Source organism: Condylura cristata, unplaced genomic scaffold (genome assembly GCF_000260355.1).
Source record: "Condylura cristata isolate star-nosed mole 26May11 unplaced genomic scaffold, ConCri1.0 scaffold00008, whole genome shotgun sequence".
NCBI lineage: Eukaryota > Metazoa > Chordata > Mammalia > Eulipotyphla > Talpidae > Condylura > Condylura cristata.
In genome coordinates, this window is record NW_004567109.1 from 4,077,910 (window position 1) to 4,094,365 (window position 16,456).

Here is a 16,456-nt window from a genome sequence, read left to right on the forward strand (position 1 = left end):
TGGGACTGCAGGGAAAAAGCGGTGGCTTCAGGGCATCTGTCCTCTGCTTTGGTCCTTTCTGTCGTGTAAATGAATCGCATTCTTTCCCGGCATGGTTCTTTGGAGGGTGTGTATGAACGTTCCTCTCTGAAATAAGGAATCCGTTTATTGTCTCTGACCTTTTGCAGTTTCACCCATCCATTAGATGTTGGCCAGTCCCTTTCATTTAAACACGAGAAAATCTGGGCGCAGGGTCGTCTTTGATTTCCTTCCCCTCTGTGTGCTCTCCCTGGGAAAAGTCACAGTTCCATTGTGACTTTATTTGTGGATGACTCCACGTCTTCACGCCATCCTCCACGCTCTTTCGCTTTCATAGTTAGGGCCTTATCACTGCTGTGGGACACCACACACAACCAAAATGACCCCGTTAAGTTCCGTCTGCCCCCCTTCATTCACTGAAACCTACTTCCCTTGTATTCTCTAACTTGTTGCTAAATATTGAAGAAAACAAACAAAGACTCACCTTTTTGGAACCCTCATATGTGTCAGGCCTGCTCTTTGCACTACGGGATTCCGCTTTCACTGCAATTACTACCTCATGTTACAGCTGAGGCTCCTAAGCTGGAGCGATGCAGTGAACAGTGGGGCCTGGTCTTGAACCCACGTGCACCAGGCTGTAGAGTAAGGGCTGGCAAACTCTGTCTTGGGGGCCAAAATCGACCCTCCACCTGTCTTTGTATATAAAAATGTATTGGGTCACTGCCACACCCAGAGTTCATACGCTTTCCGGTGCTTTGTATGACAGTGGCAGTTAAGTAATTACAACAGGGAGTAGATATTTGCCGTGTGGCCCTTCACAGAGAAGTTTGCTGTCTCTGTTCTCAGCGGGACATGACTCTCTGGAAGCCTGTACTTGTCCTTTCACGTCTTACTCGACTTCCACGTCTGTTTAGTCACAGCATCCTGACAATTTTTTCTGTAAAATGTCTCAGATTGACTCTGTTCATCCTCACTCTGTCTGAGGGCAGGATCTTGCCATCTTTTGCCTGCTGGTAAAAGACCCTGTCTGGAACCTCTTTGCTCCCACCCTGCGCCTGTGATTCACTCCATGCCAGTGTTTTCTGTGTCGCAGCGCACATAGGACAGAGCTAGCATTGTACAGGGCCCTGAGCAGCAGGGCATGCCGCCTGGAGCTGAGGGTAGCCTCAGCTTGGTGACTAACCCAGCATCTCTGAAATGCAGCTTGTTCCTACGGACTTGCTCATTACCTTGGCACAGTCATGGTCATTTTCTCCGGCACCAGGTTGGGCAGCACTACTTGGCACTATTCCAGAATTTTGTTTCTGAGTCACCTGCTCCAGCACACGCCCACATCAGCACTCTTAGCAGCGCATGCCCCTCAGTGTAGGAAGTCCAGGCTGTCAGTGGCATGGACTTCTGTCCAAGTGTGTCCATCTCAAACTACCATAAACCAGCTGGCTCAAAGCACCAGAAGTTCATTCTCTCTATTTCGAGGCCAGAAGTTCAGAATTGAGGTGCTGACAGGTGGTTCTTTCCTGAGGCCCCACCCCGTGCCCCTTTCTCTGCTCCTGTGGTTGCTTTGGCACTCCCGGCCTGTGGGGGCGTTGCTCCTGTCTCTTCACAGCCTTCTCCCCTGTGTTTCGTCTTACCAGGACACCATGATTGGATTAGGACCCATCCCAGTCCGGTATGATCTCATTTAATGTGATTGTATCTGCAAAGATCTGTTTCCAAAGAAGGTCCTGTTCACATGTCTGGGTGGACATGAATTATTTTTCTGGGAAACTGTTATGCTCAAGACATCTAGTAATGTTGCAAGCTATTTTTTCAATCCTTAACTGACTCTACCCCAAGTGTGTGTTCACACACACAGCAGCGCTGCCCTCTGCAGCACGGGTCTGGGGTTCAGTCAGACAGGGGCAGTCACTGTTCCCAGGAGCCCTGGGCCTTTGGTATCACAGAGCCTACACTCTGCCCAACTTAGACATCTTTTGATACTTGTCTGCCCAGTGCTATTTTTTCCTCTGTTCACATCATCTTGCATGTTCTGCTTAATGAAAATTGTTTGCCTATTCGTCTTCCATGTGGCTAGATTTCAAGCTCCTCAAACAATACCATGGTTTAAGTTAGTTTTGTTTCCCCAACACCTCGAAAAATGCCTGATATTGATTCTTCAAATTGTTTGTTGAGTGAATAAATACATTCATGAATAGAGAGTCATCTTGCTCCTTTCCCTGTCTTTTTACCTCAGGTACAGAAATTAATGCGGAAAAAGCAATTAGATGTGGCAGAGTTTAGCATCTATTGGGATGTCGATTGCACTTTATTGGGGGACTTGCCTCAAATGGAGTTACAGGTATGACTGACAGAGGGCTTGTGAAGACACATGGTCTGTTTTCTGTGTGTTTCCCGTTCCTCTCTTCCGCCACAGGTGTCCTGAAGGTTGTATACTTGAGGTACCTGCCGTGGCTATAACATGGATTAATCGTTTCACACTTTATTCTTTTAGGGATTTCTTTTTTCCTTCACTTAAGGCTAAGATATACATAATTACTCGCTTCTGACTACTGCATGATACTTCACACTTTTTTGTTTTATAAAGTTATCTATAGTTATCTGTTTGCAGCTAACGTTTTCTAGTTATCTGTTCTCTTAGCCACTGTGGACTAGGGATACAGATTTTAGGTGAACGAAGTGCCAGATCTGATTCTTAACGTTTAGTCGAAACTTTGCCTTTGGTGTCACTCCTTTAAAAAGTGCTTAGAAACTCATTATAAATCTTTGGATATAAAATGTGACTGTGAAGGAGAAAAGAAATCTCAGTTTAATATTTCTGTAAAGGAATTGTTGGTGTTTAGATAAAATGGAGAAAGCGGTCTCATTTCAACCCCCGCCCCGTGACTAGCATGCTACGTATGTATGCTTTTTGTGTTGCTGACTTGATTAAATAAGGCCTTGTATCACATAGCACAGTAGCAGACATAACATAAAAGCAGAGGTCTTGGAGATGAGCATACAGTAGTCTGTCTGATACAGTGCTAGGTTTAAAACACGACGGTAGAGTTAGCTATTTATATAAGTACAGTTAAAAGCCCACAAAAAATTACAGGTATGCTTGAACCTGTACAGAACGCCTTCGGTAGAATACCAGTCAGGAACTCGTTGCTTCTGGGAAGAAGAATTGGGTGGCCGGAGGGTGAGAGTAGGAAGGAGATGTTTCACTGTAATTTACCTTTCAAATTTAAATTATGTGAATGTTACCCAATAAAAAAAGAAAAATATTTCAGAATCCTTGGGAGCTTCAGGTTCCCAGTTATACTCTGTGTTTGGATTCTGATGTAATATGAATATAGATTATATCTATACAGAGTTGTGACTGGACCCTGAGAGCATTTGCGATGGTGACAGATTTCTTGTGACACCAGGAGGCCATGGGCACGAGCATGGAGAGTCGCGACCACCACTACATCCTGGAGCCCGTGTGTGCGTCTGCTCTCCTGACGAGAAACTGCTCCAAAGAGCCGCTGCGGTCCCGGCACTCGCCCCGTATTGAATGTGATATTCAGCTGGAGACCATTCCCTTGAAGCTCTCCCAGGTACCGCCTCCTCCGGGGCTGGCCCCCAGGGTGAGGGGCAGTGTGGGCCGAAGGGCATCACCGTGGCCTCAGGGGAAGGGAGGAAGAAGAGTGGCCCTGAGATCAGACAGTGGGGTTGGATTGACCTCAGGTTAGTTGGGGTTTGGTGTTTTGAAGTGCTGAGCAAAGAGTAAAAGAGATAAAGTAAAAATATTGAGGGTTCAGAGAGGCCCTGGCTGCTGAGATGGCGTCTCTCATGTTGTGCTGGGTTTCAAGTCTGCACTTAACTAACGTGACTTCTCTTAGACTCTGTCTTTACTGAGTAAGAGAAGCCCATCAGTTCTAACCTGTCTCTCTTAACCTCTGATAAAAAGCTGCAGTACCGACAAATCATGGAATTCCTCAAGGAGCTGGAGCGAAAGGAGAGGCAGGTGAAGTTCCGAAAATGGAAACCCAAAGTGGCCGTGTCCGAGAAGTAAGGGCTGCTGAGTCATCTTACATGTGAAGTGCATGTCATGGCCTGTCCTGCTTTGGCGCATAGATCAGAAACAGGCTTCCCTGTCTTTTACATGTGGCTGGAGATAAAAGTGCAGTTGGTTTTTCTGCCCTTTCAAATGCTATGCTGTTGTGTGTTGTTGGGTGTTGCAGGCTTGCGTTTCAGGTTGTTGGGGCTCAAGAAGTGCCTCTCAGCCCTGTTAAGCTGCTGGGCTAACACTTTGTCTGGTGGAATGGAGCGTAGCTGCACTGCACACTTTGCAGCGTATATGTCTCCTATGGCAAAGAGGTGTCTTTCCATGGAGCAGTGGTAACGCCTTTTTAGACCCCATGTATTTCTGAAACATTCCGTTTAAAATCTTTTAGATGCTACCTGATAGTCACCATGTAGTAAAGGCATGTGCCCGAGGCCAGGGCTGACCGTGCGTAGCTGTGGAAACCACAGACAGCGAAGCCGCCGGCAGAGGGAAGCACTGCCCTGCAGTGATGTGAATTACCCACAGTATCAGCTCCTGCCACTGACAAAAAAATCAAATGGTGCTATCAGGTAGCATCTCAAAGATTTTAAATGGAATGTTTCAGAAATACATGGGGCCTCAAAAGGCGTTCCTATAATGGCCTGGTCAGATTTACCACCACTCCATGGAAAGACACCTGTTTGCCACAGGAGATATATTCAGCAAAGTGTGCAGTGCAGCTACGCTTACTCCACCAGACCAGCCGTTAGCCCAGTGGCTTAATGGGGCTGAGAGGCACTTCTTGAGTCCCCACATGGTGTATTGCTATAACTGCTGCCCTTGTTACTAGTTGTTAATCTCTTACTGTGCCTAACTTTATCATAATCAGCGTGTGGAGAAAACAGTTGGTGCAGGGTTCAATACTATTAGCAGCTGCAGGCCTCTGCAGGGGTCTTGGAATGTATCCCCAGAGGAGGGGTGGTTACTGTGATATATTGATATAGAAGGTAGGATCTGTTACTTGATGTTCTTGGTCAGATGATTTACTTTCTCCACATGAGCCGAGGCATAAACTGATAGCTGACAGGAGAGAAGGTGTCTCAGAAGAGGAGTAGTGTTATTCCAGTTGCTTTTATTCTAAGAAGCAAGCACTTGTTATGAACTATTTCAGCTGCCGAGAATGGTGGTACTTTGCTTTGAACGCCAACCTGAATGAGATCAGGGAGCAGCGGAAATGCTGTACCTGGGACTTCCTGTTGCACCGCGCCCGAGATGCCGTGTCTTACACGGATAAGTACTTCAGCAAGTTGAAAGGAGGCTTGCTGTCTGCAGATGACAAGGTGAGGGGACTGTTGTCTGGGGTTTCTTGTCCTTCAGAGGAAGAGAATGCTCTCTCAGCATCTGAAGGATTTGGGATCTGTGTTTCACAAGCATTAGCTTAGGTCAGCAAAGTGGGTAGACTCTTACTTTTCCCAATCCAGCTGAGAAAACTGAGGACCAGATTCACACAGTGAGAGTGTGGCCCTCAGCCCCCTTATGTCTCATATGGGACATTTCCACTTGGGCTTTGCTGCCCGTCCCAACAGCCCCATCCAGGAAACCAGGACTGAAGGTACTACGGAGCCCACTGCCACCTCTGGGTTCCGGGTCTGTGGGAGTCTCCTGCAGAATAGAATTGACGCTCTTGTGGGTCCTGTTGTTACCAAGTGCTGTTTACTTGGGTGGTATGGAGAAGGACTTTATGCCAGAAGCTTGGCAGCCAGGGCCCCGCATTTCTTCAGTGGAAATGCTGTACTTTCCCAGTAATTGTAGAGGTTTGGGTGAGTGTCCCGTTTCCCCGGTGTGATGATACATGGTTTTCCCCCACCCAAACAGGAGGAAATGCATCGGATTGAAGAGGAACAGAGCTTTGAGGAACTGAAGATTTTGCGTGAACTGGTTCATGAGAGATTTCACAAGCAGGAAGAACTAGCTGAGGTAGGAGATCCCGGGAGAAGACGTGTTCAGAGCCAGCATGCTCTGAGCTCCTCAGTTTTGATGTGTCTGTGCTTCTGGGGGCACAGAGAGTTGTCAGTGGCACATGTAACTGTCTTGTCTTTGGGGGCTCATTTGCGTGCTTTTTTGCTTGCTGCAGAGTCTGCGAGAGCCCCAGCTGGATTCTCCGGGAGACTCTCCTGCAGGTCCGGAACCCGGGGGAGGCAGCGGGCTGCTGCAGTACCTTCAGTCCTGGTTTCCTGGCTGGGGCGGCTGGGACGGGCAGCAGACCCCAGAAGGCAGCGCCGTGGCGGGTCTGCCTGGGGAGCAGCACGAGCAGTGGACTCCTGAGGAGGTTTTGGGTAAGGCGGGAGCTGACTTCCTGCTTCTCTGCTGAGAAATTGGCTTCTTTGTGAATAGCCTATGGTATTTTTCAGATAATAAAAAATTAGAAAGTTGTCCACAATTTGTCTTATGTTGATAGAGGTGTAGAGAGAATGATTTGAGAGACTCAGCATTTGCAATTTTGTTACTAAATTAGGATATTAGTTCAGCTTTAGGCAGATCTGAGTGATAGTGATTGTAAAAGAACTAAATATGAGGAAATTCAAAAGATTGAGTCTCTGGAGCTTGCAGGCCAAACAGAGTTACTCTTTAGATCCGAGCTGTCCAGGATGGCACCCACAGGCACCAATAACTGTTGAAGTTTAAGTTGATAAAAATTAGAAACCAAAATTCACTTCCTCACTGGTATCAGCCATGTCAGCCACATGTGCCCCAAGTGCTCACACACGGTTAGTGGCCACGTGCCGGCCACAGCAATGGTGGGACCTTCCATCATGTATACAGTGCTGCTTTCCTCTCACGGTCTCACAACTCCTGACATCTCCCTGGCTTGATGATGAGCTGGCTCATCAGGCTCTTGTAAAGCAGATGGGCCATTTTACTTTAGTGAATTAGTGCATGAGTTTGTTTTGAATAGGAAAGGCTCACTCAAGAAAGTCATCGTGACTTTAGCTAGTAGGTGTGGTGTGCTTTTTAAATGTCCCACTTTTTTCTTAAAGTCTCTTCTCCTCACATTTAGGCACGGAAGAATTTTTTGACCCCACTGCAGACGCCTCATGTATGAACACGTATACAAAGCGGGATCATGTCTTCGCCAAATTGAACCTGCAGTTGCAGCGAGGAACCGTGACTCTGCTGCACCAGGAGCCGGGGACGCCGCCCACTGGCGAAAGTGCTTTCATGCAGCTCGAGTTTTCAGGTGCGCCCTGGCAAACACCTGACGCTGTTTTTTCTCTCAAGAGGCATGTCCCTGCAAATGGCATTATTTGGTGATAACTTCTAGAAAGTCGTTGTAAGCACTGAATAACTGAACACTGAAATCATGGCCCCGGGAAGTCATGGGTAGATAGATGCCTGTAAGCCTCTGGTCATGACTGTCATCAGCTGACCAGTACCAAATTTCTTTGGATGTGTGATTGTGTTTAAAGACACTATTATTAGTAGTAGTATTTATTATTATAGTTTATTTTTATATCATTTTGTGCCTTTTCCCATTTCAGTTGTAATCCCCATGGGCTTCCCATCCACCAAATCACCTGTGTGCCATCACCATAGTCCAGTGCACTCTACTCCCCCCTCACCCCCACTCTATCCCTGTAAAATATCTCTGGTATATGGCTGTTCATTATTATAATTATTTTTTCCCCTGGTCCTTTATGCTCCTGCTGAGTAAAACCATCTGGTATTTTTCTTTTTCTTTCTAGCTTATTTCACTGAGCATGATCTCTTCCAGCTCCATCCATGTTGCTGCAGAAGGCATGAGTTTATCTTTTTTGATTGCTGAGTAGTATTCCATTGTGTACATGGACTGCATCTTTTAAATCTAGGCACCTACTTTAAAGACACCTTATTTACTATAGGATGTCAGTTCATTAATAAGAAACTCACAGCCAGTGACACTAGAGCTCATGTCTGAGTAAAGCTCATTTAATACATATTATTTTCTTAGCACATCTACAGAATGGTTACTTACCTGAGCTCCCTGAGCAATTTGAAGGCAAATCACCAAAAAAAAAAAGTCAGTTTGGCTGACTTTGTAATCCTGAGAGCTGAGTGAGCATAAAGTCAGTGTCAACTGGCGGAGTGTCTGAGCTTTGTGAAGTGCTCTATTGAAAATTTGTAATACCCCTATGTGTTTCATGTAGGTAGTACCCATAGGTAGTAGACCTTTGGTTATAGAGATAGGTTTTTTAAAAAAATTGTTTCTAATTTCAAGGAAACATGGTTCATGATATTTAATAGTCCTCTATAAAACATGGTTTTACAGCACATCATGCTATAGCAAGAATCCTCTTATTTTTTGTAGATGTAAAGCTTCTGGCAGAATCTCTTCCTCGAAGACATTCTTCCTTGCTTTTAGTCCGGTTGGGTGGACTGTTCCTTCGGGACTTGGCCACAGAAGGAACTATCTTTCCCCTCCTGGTCTTCCCGAATCCAGTACGTACTACAGCGGGATGCTAATCTGTCTGGGGTGGTGGAGAGTTGGGCCCTGTTTTTGAGGCAAGTGGTAAGTGATACCGAGTGCTCCACTCTGGCATTCAGTCACCCTCAGACACATGGGCCGTTTAGGATAGGCTGGAGCTGAAAAGGTTCCGAATTGACTGGAGGCTAGAGGGAATATTGGTAAGGTGTGAGGTGGTGCCTCCTGCCTTTCCTGCTGTCACCACCATGAGACAGTTTGCTCCAATTTGGGAGAAAATGCCATAAGCACCTTTGTTTTCTTGGTCGATGCTTGAGTTTGCTCTGGGCTTCATCTGCTCGGAGTTAAGGACTGCCTTGCTTTCTCTCTGTACTTAATTTTTTATATGAGATATGCGTTATTAATTTGAGATTTTGACTTTATCAGTTTGGCAAAGATATGGTCAGGTTAACTGATGACTTAGCCACTTTGTAATTTTTGGGGGCATTGTGTTGTGGCGTGGGTGGAGGGCAGAGCAAGAGTCTGAGAAGCCCGACGTAGCACTTGTTAGAGGTGCCAGCTACAGAGCAGCTGTGAGGACTATCGGGGAAGGCTCATGCTGGGGGCTCAACTGTAAGTCCGCCTGACCTGAGGTCAGCTGAGGTTTGATTTGAGTGTGCCCGTAGCAGATGACCTTTATGCCTTTTCTGTGTGTCCCATAGCAAAAAGAAGTTGGCAGAGTCTCACAGTCCTTTGGCCTCCAGTCACCGTCAGCAGAGAGACATGATCATTTTGCTGGTAATTTGTCCTCATCAATTTCCTGGTGGTATGTTTTTAAAATGAAACTCAAAAAACATGGTGATCACTAGCCGAGGCCGTGGCTGTGGTCCAGCAGGGAGTATGTTCCGTGGCATGCCCAGCAGATTGCCATGCAGTGCCCGTCTCACCCAGAGATGGCCCTGCACACTCCCTGCATCTGCGTGCAGCAGGGGCGGGCCTTGCAGGGTCTGGCGCCTGAGGTCCCTGTGACGAGTATGGACACGGCACCCCCATGTTGAAGATTCCTCTGGTAATTCGCAAGTCTGTAAATTGTTAGGTTCTCTATTTTATAAACTGCATACATGTGAACTAGTTGGAAAATAACTTAGAAAATGTCCTTTTTTTCTAGAATTTCTCACAGATTATTAAAAGCAACTTGTTCTTCTCCATTTTCCCCTCTGTGTCTTCCCTGTAGCTGCTGACCTGGATGAGCCCGTGTTCGAAATGTTGTATGAGAGGAACCCTGCGCACAGCCACTTTGAGAGGCGGCTGGACGCCAGCACCAGGCCCTTGAACATCATCTATAACCCCCAGGCTATTAAAAAAGTGGCTGACTTTTTCTACAAGGGAAAGGTTCATACCTCAGGTTAACTTTTTAGTTTGTTTGATCTTATGTTACTTTTCAAAGCTGTCTTTCTTGTCATTCCTGGTGCTTCCGGACTAGGGCTGCTAGCTCTTCAGTCTTATATAGAGGACTGTAGTGTAACTGGGTGTGGGGGTTTTCTTTAGTTATTAAGACAAAGCAGGTGACTTGGAAAGTCACTCTTCCAAGAAGAATCAATATCCTTACTTTCGCTTTACTTTCCTCCATTTAGCATACATTTTAAAATACTTCTCATTGCATTGGAATAGTGGTTTCTTGGGTACTCTGGATATTTTAGGTCGGTGCATTGAGGAGGAATGTTTAAGAATTTCCTTGCCTGTGATCAGATCAATGGCCTCTTTTACTTACTTGTGCAGTGTCAGATATGGCAAAGCTCACCACCACACTCTCTGTATCACTATTGATTTGTTCATGTCCCTCTTTTTTCCCAAAATAGAGTGAGGCAGTCATGAAGAAAAAGCACTTTCATTGACAGGGAAATGGATCAAACAGTAGTACTTTCCTAAATGTATCTCTCCTACCCCTCCTCTAACAGTGAAGCTATTTCAGGTTTTGAGTCTTTTCATGTAAATAGTAGCCACAAATGTTTGGGTTTCATTGAGCTGTCGCTGATAGGTTCTGGAAAGCATTTCCTTCTAAATTCTATTTTCTCTTCTGATATAAAGCCATACTTTCAAAGATTCTGAACTATAATCATTTGGAATCCTTTAGAAAATGGCCAGAAAATTCTAGTGACTTGGGTCCCTCCCTTTGGGTGCTGCTTTTGTCCCCAGGACTGTCCCTCAGCTGGTCTCTGTCTCTGGTTGAGACCTGCATGCACACAGTGCATGTTGGGTAGGAGGAGGAGCTATTTTGCAACTGTACTTCAGCTTTGGTGGAGACACTTAGTGAGAATAGACCTTGTGATGTTTTTCTTAGCCATTTGAAAATCTTGACACTTCTGTAAATGTCCAATCTTGCAGGTTTTGGTTATCAGTCTGAACTTGAGTTGAGAGTTGCTGAAGCTGCCCGAAGACAATATAACAAACTGAAGATGCAGACGAAGGCAGAGATCCGACAAACCCTCGATCGTTTGCTAGTGGGTGATTTCATTGTAAGTGGCGTCCACCAGCAGTCCTTGCGGGGTGGGGGGTCGGCAGTGGGGGAATAGGAGTTCTTTCTGTTAAGTTCTTTACCTGCTGTAGATAGGCCTGCTTGTGTCAGTTGCACTGACTCGGTTTAAGGGGTAAAAACAAACTTGGGGTAGACGTGCTTCCTCCTGATACTGGCAGGGAGCACTCTCAAGACTCGTCTTTGTTCCGTTTTCTAGACCTGCTCATTTGTAAATGTTTCAGTCGTCCTCTTTTCACTCATCAGAAGGGAGACAACTGGAATGACATCCCAGTTGTGATGGGGGGGAGGGGGGTCACAGTCACTTTGTGATGCTAAGTGGCCAGCCAAGGGGAGGCAAAACCAGGGAACCAGGAACCAGAACAGTCCAGGGAGTTGGGTTGCTGCTGGGCTGCAGCAGGGGAGGGAGCAGCTGAGTCGGCTGGGCAGGGCCCTTGGAGAGGGGCATGTGACACGGTCAGTTCATGTTTTGCAGCTCAAGCATTGAGGGGCATGTAATAGGAGGTAGAGAACTAGTCCTGGGGCCTTGTCTGTTTCAACTCAAATAACAACAATTAGTACTCTTTTGTTACCTTAGAAAAAGATTTCTTTTTGATCACACGTACATGCATTACACACGTACATGTATCAGTTTTTACTAAATGCATTTAGTTGAGTCTCATTGCAGTTGTCAGGAAGGACAACTAACACATCGTGGGTTACTGTGCTTTTTATTTCAAATGTCAAAGCTTATGATTTTCACTAAGATGTTTTGGTATAAAAGTTCATAGTTACCAAAGTCCGTGAACAAATACAAATATTTGGATTTCTACATTTGTTTGAACTCTAATTCAGTGCTTTAAAAGATTTAAGTCCTGTCCATTTGGAAGGTCTTTCCTAAACTATGGATCATTTCATCCAAAGCATAGACAGCCCCAACCAGTGATGAGCTGTCTGTGCCTCTGCCCTTCCCACTTCTGACATTGGCCCGTACAGTGTCCCAGGCCCCCAGGTCTGCTTCTGTTTAAACTTAGTGCTCCAGACCGTTAAGTTGCTCCACAGAGTAGCTTTCAGAAAGGCTTGAGCCCAGCTGATGAAGCTGTTGGCAGCTGCAATGAAATGTCATTTAATTGTAGTTTGTTTTTCCAGGAGGAAAGTAAGCGATGGACTGTGCGACTAGATATTTCTGCCCCTCAAATGATCTTTCCAGATGACTTCAAGTTCAAGAATCCTGTGTTAGTTGTTGTGGATCTAGGAAGAATGTTGTTGACAAACACCCAAGGTATGGTGGGAATGTGAAGTAATGAAAATGTCTCTTGGTGGTTTGTTTTCCTTTTTTTAAGGATATATTTATGCATACAAAACTGGGATACAGGCCAGAGATGCAGGGATGTTGAGAAGATTCACGAGAGACAGAGTAGGGAGCAGAACAGGCCGAATGGCATGGCTGTACATTGCTGAGGGGAGCAGCGGGCGGGTCAGGGGAGGCCTGCTGTGCCATATGGGTCACCTCCGGGCAGGGATCGAACTCATGCTGAAGTGGCTTTAGCTTCTTGGTGCTGCGCTTTAACCCACTGTCCACCAGGGAGGGCCTGTTATACTTTTTAAAGAAGATTTTATTTTTGCATAGAAAAACGGGTGCAGTCAGGGTGATGGAAGGGTAAGAAGATTCAGCAGAGACAGAGTGGCAAGCAGAACAGGCAGATCCACTGAAACATGCTGCTGAGGGGGACAGCAGGTGAGACTGAGAGGTCTGCTGCGCCCTGTGTGTCAGCTCCCTGGCCGGGGATCGAACTCAAACTATTGTGGTGGTCGAGCTGAGCCTAAGCCCCTAGGCCACCAGAGAGGCCCCACCCTCAACATGTTTTACATTTTGAGGTACCCTCAGGTTGTTTTCCAAAATGGTAACATTTGACCATCTTACTTGAAGTTCATGAAGGTTCTCAGCATCCTCAGCAACACTTGCCATTTGTTAGTAGCTATTTTAATGTATATAAAATAGTTTCTCATGGTTTTAATTTGCATTTCTCATATATCATTTTGTAATTTAATAGATATTGTTTTTCAGTACTTTCAGGAATAGAGATGTAATCTATCCAGGGGTACTGGGAACATATATAAAAAGAGACTCCTGAAAGGTGATTTCATTGCTGCTGATAGTTTAAAAAAATACTCACTGTTTTACCTTGAGCTGGGAGGGAAGGAAGGGAGTGTTCATGGAGTAAAGAGATTGAGGAAGTTTGTTAAATGATTTCAACCTTCCCGGAGGAGATTCAAAAGCAAAAAGGGCAGAGCAGGAGTGGAGAAGTTTGGTGCTGACTGGAACATGAAGGGACACTAGGTTGGAGAAAGCACCCACGCAGCCACCACAGGCACCTCCTTGAGTTACTACAGCATACGCTGGAGCAGCGACCAGGGACAGCGCCCGCAAGTTGGTTTTGAGGTTGTCTCAGTGGCACAGGAATGCGAGCGCCGGCCTGGAACAGGACAGGTTGAGCAGCTGCTGCTGGCCAGGCGGTGTGTTGGGCACTCGGTGTCAGCCGGAAGAATAGGCGAGGCTTCTTTTCTCTTGGAGTATTCTATTCTAGTGTGGGCAGTGCCGTGAACACTTAGGCAAACACAGCAGAAAGTACTGCTCAGAATAAAGTTTAGTTTTTAAATTGGGGCTTGTTGAATCTGTTTTGTTTGTGGTCACTGATTTAAAATGATGCTCTAATTATTACACTAAGGAGGCAGGAAGAGCAGATTCCTGCTTTGAGTCTTCTCTTTTGAACTGCAGATGCCTCCAAGAGGAAAAGCGGGAATGGGTCCACATCTGAAGAGAATCAGTTTAGTGATGATGAATACAAGACACCCCTGGCTACACCTCCTAACACCCCACCTCCCGAATCAAGCAGCAGTCATGGGGAGAAAACACCTCCATTTTCTGGTGTTGAATTCAGTGAAGAGCAGCTTCAGGCACATTTAATGAGCACCAAGATGTACGAGCGGTACTCTCTGTCATTCATGGACCTCCAGATCATGGTTGGGCGGGTGAAGGACAACTGGAAGCACGTCCAGGATATTGATGTAGGGCCAACCCACGTGGTTGAGAAGTTCAATGTGCACCTGCAGTTAGAACGTCGCCTGATCTATACCTCAGATCCCAAGTATCCTGGAGCTGTTCTCTCAGGCAACTTGCCAGATTTAAAAATCCACATCAATGAAGATAAAATATCTGCTCTCAAGAATTGCTTTGCACTCTTGACCACCCCAGAAATGAAGACTCCTGACACTCAGATTAAAGAGAAGATTTTCCCTCAGGAGGAAGAAGGGGGAAGTTTGCAAGACTCAGTGATGAACTTGACCCAGAGTATTGTGATGCTGGAGCAGCATACCCGGGAGGTGCTGGTGGAGTCGCAACTCCTCCTGGCTGAGTTCAAGGTCAACTGTATGCAGCTGGGTGTGGAGAGCAATGGCCGCTACATTTCTGTGCTCAAAGTATTCGGTACCAACGCTCACTTTGTGAAGAGGCCGTATGATGCTGAGGTTTCTCTGACTGTACACGGTTTGCTCCTGGTAGACACCATGCAGACATACGGTGCTGATTTTGACCTGTTGATGGCCTCACACAAGAACCTGAGCTTTGATATCCCCACAGGAAGCCTCCGTGATAGCAGGGCCCAGTCTCCTGTGTCAAGCTCTGTCGTGGCCCCCTTTACTGATGCTGCCACTCTGAACCACCGGTCAGCCGCCAGTGTTTCTCTTGACAGGATCCTCACCAAGGAGCAAGAATCCCTTATCAAATTGGAATATCAGTTCGTGAGCTCAGAGTGCCCATCGATGAATCTGGACAGCACTCTTCAGGTGATTTCACTGCAGGTGAATAATCTGGACATTATCCTAAATCCAGAGACCATTGTGGAACTGATTGGTTTTCTTCAAAAATCATTTCCCAAGGAAAAAGATGATCTGAGTCCTCAACCTCTGATGACTGATCATGAGAGGAACTGTAGGGAACAAGGAACTTATCAGTCTACATATGAACAAAACACCGAGGTGGCGGTGGAAATCCACAGACTTAACCTGTTGCTCCTTCGGACGGTGGGGATGGCGAACGGAGAGAAATGTGGCAGGAAGATTGCCACTGCGAGTGTAGGCGGCACCAAAGTCAACGTCTCCATGGGCAGCGCATTTGACATCAATGGTTCTCTTGGCTGCTTGCAGCTGATGGATCTCACTCAAGATAACACTAAGAACCAGTACGTCGTCAGCATTGGGAATTCTGTCGGCTACGAGAACATCATCAGTGATATTGGCTACTTTGAATCTGTATTTGTCAGAATGGAAGATGCGGCCCTCAGCGAAGCTTTGAGTTTCACCTTCGTGGAGAAATCTAAGCAGGAGTGTTTTCTCAACCTCAAGATGGCTTCCTTGCATTATAACCACTCTGCAAAGTTTTTAAAGGAATTGACACTGTCCATGGATGAACTGGAAGAAAATTTTCGAAGCATGCTGAAAAGCGCAGCCACCAAAGTGACCACAGTGCTTGCCACAAAAACAGCCGAGTACAGTGAGATGGTGTCACTCTTTGAAATGCCAAGGAAGGCCCGGGAGCCCTTTCCCTTAGAAGAAAATGAAATACATGGGTTTGATTTAGTGGCCCCTCATTCAGACACGGTGAAGCTGCTTCTGAACATAAACATCGAGTCGCCAGTTGTGTCTGTCCCTCGGCAGCCTGGGAGTCCAGAGTTGCTGGTGGGACACTTGGGGCAGATATCCATCCAGAATTTTGTGGCCGGAGATGACGAATCTAGAAGTGACCGCCTGCAGGTAGAAATCAAAGACATTAAATTATATTCTTTGAATTGCACCCAGCTGGTAGGCAGAGAGGGTGCTGGGCCTGAAGTGGGCCAGGCATTTTGCCCCCCGTCTGGCTCTGCCAGTGCCAACAGCCAGGAGGAAGCTCAGTTCACGCGACATGATTTCTTCGCATCTTTGCACAGAGGTCAAGGTGAGGAGCCTTTATCTTTGGTCTCGTGTCGTTGAAAGATTTCACACCTGGCTCATGTAAAACGTAGCTTGAACAACCTTTGCTTTTAAAGCCATCCCCACTTAATATTTAAGAATGCTGCATGGATTTTTAATAGAATGTTTCTGACTAGGTTGGTCTGTTTTCTACTTTCTCCATTGAAAACTTTATTTGGCAAAATAAGAATTGTATTTTTAAGTGATGCCCTTTGAAATTGGGTGAGTACTCATAGGGGTGCTTTGGGAGATGGATTCTGTTTAGAATATCACTTAACTCTAGTCAAATACATGTTTCCACCCCCAGTTAAATATTGTGGACCAAGACATTGGACAAGTAGAACATGAAGTTCAGGCTGTTGGTGCTCTATTCTCCTTTTAGTATTCTGCTATCTGTTGTGGGTTGGCCCAGGGTTTAGGAATAAAATATTTATATTTGTATTCTGGGTCTAATCAACTAAACCCAAAGAGT

At 46.1% G+C, this 16,456-nt stretch overlaps 1 protein-coding gene across 2 annotated transcripts in view; it reads left to right on the plus strand.

The window, feature by feature from the left end:
* VPS13D (vacuolar protein sorting 13 homolog D (S. cerevisiae)) overlaps positions 1–16,456 on the plus strand; it is a 184,381-nt gene that overhangs the window by 11,165 nt on the left and 156,760 nt on the right. For both annotated transcript variants that reach the window (XM_004678519.2, XM_004678520.2), the window contains exons 6-18: positions 2,252–2,356; positions 3,426–3,596; positions 3,950–4,050; positions 5,199–5,367; positions 5,903–6,004; positions 6,162–6,363; positions 7,086–7,265; positions 8,373–8,503; positions 9,188–9,263; positions 9,700–9,870; positions 10,851–10,981; positions 12,127–12,259; positions 13,757–15,970. In XM_004678519.2, coding sequence (XP_004678576.1) covers positions 2,252–2,356; positions 3,426–3,596; positions 3,950–4,050; positions 5,199–5,367; positions 5,903–6,004; positions 6,162–6,363; positions 7,086–7,265; positions 8,373–8,503; positions 9,188–9,263; positions 9,700–9,870; positions 10,851–10,981; positions 12,127–12,259; positions 13,757–15,970 — 3,886 coding nt within the window. The remainder of the gene's footprint in view (positions 1–2,251; positions 2,357–3,425; positions 3,597–3,949; positions 4,051–5,198; positions 5,368–5,902; positions 6,005–6,161; positions 6,364–7,085; positions 7,266–8,372; positions 8,504–9,187; positions 9,264–9,699; positions 9,871–10,850; positions 10,982–12,126; positions 12,260–13,756; positions 15,971–16,456) is intronic.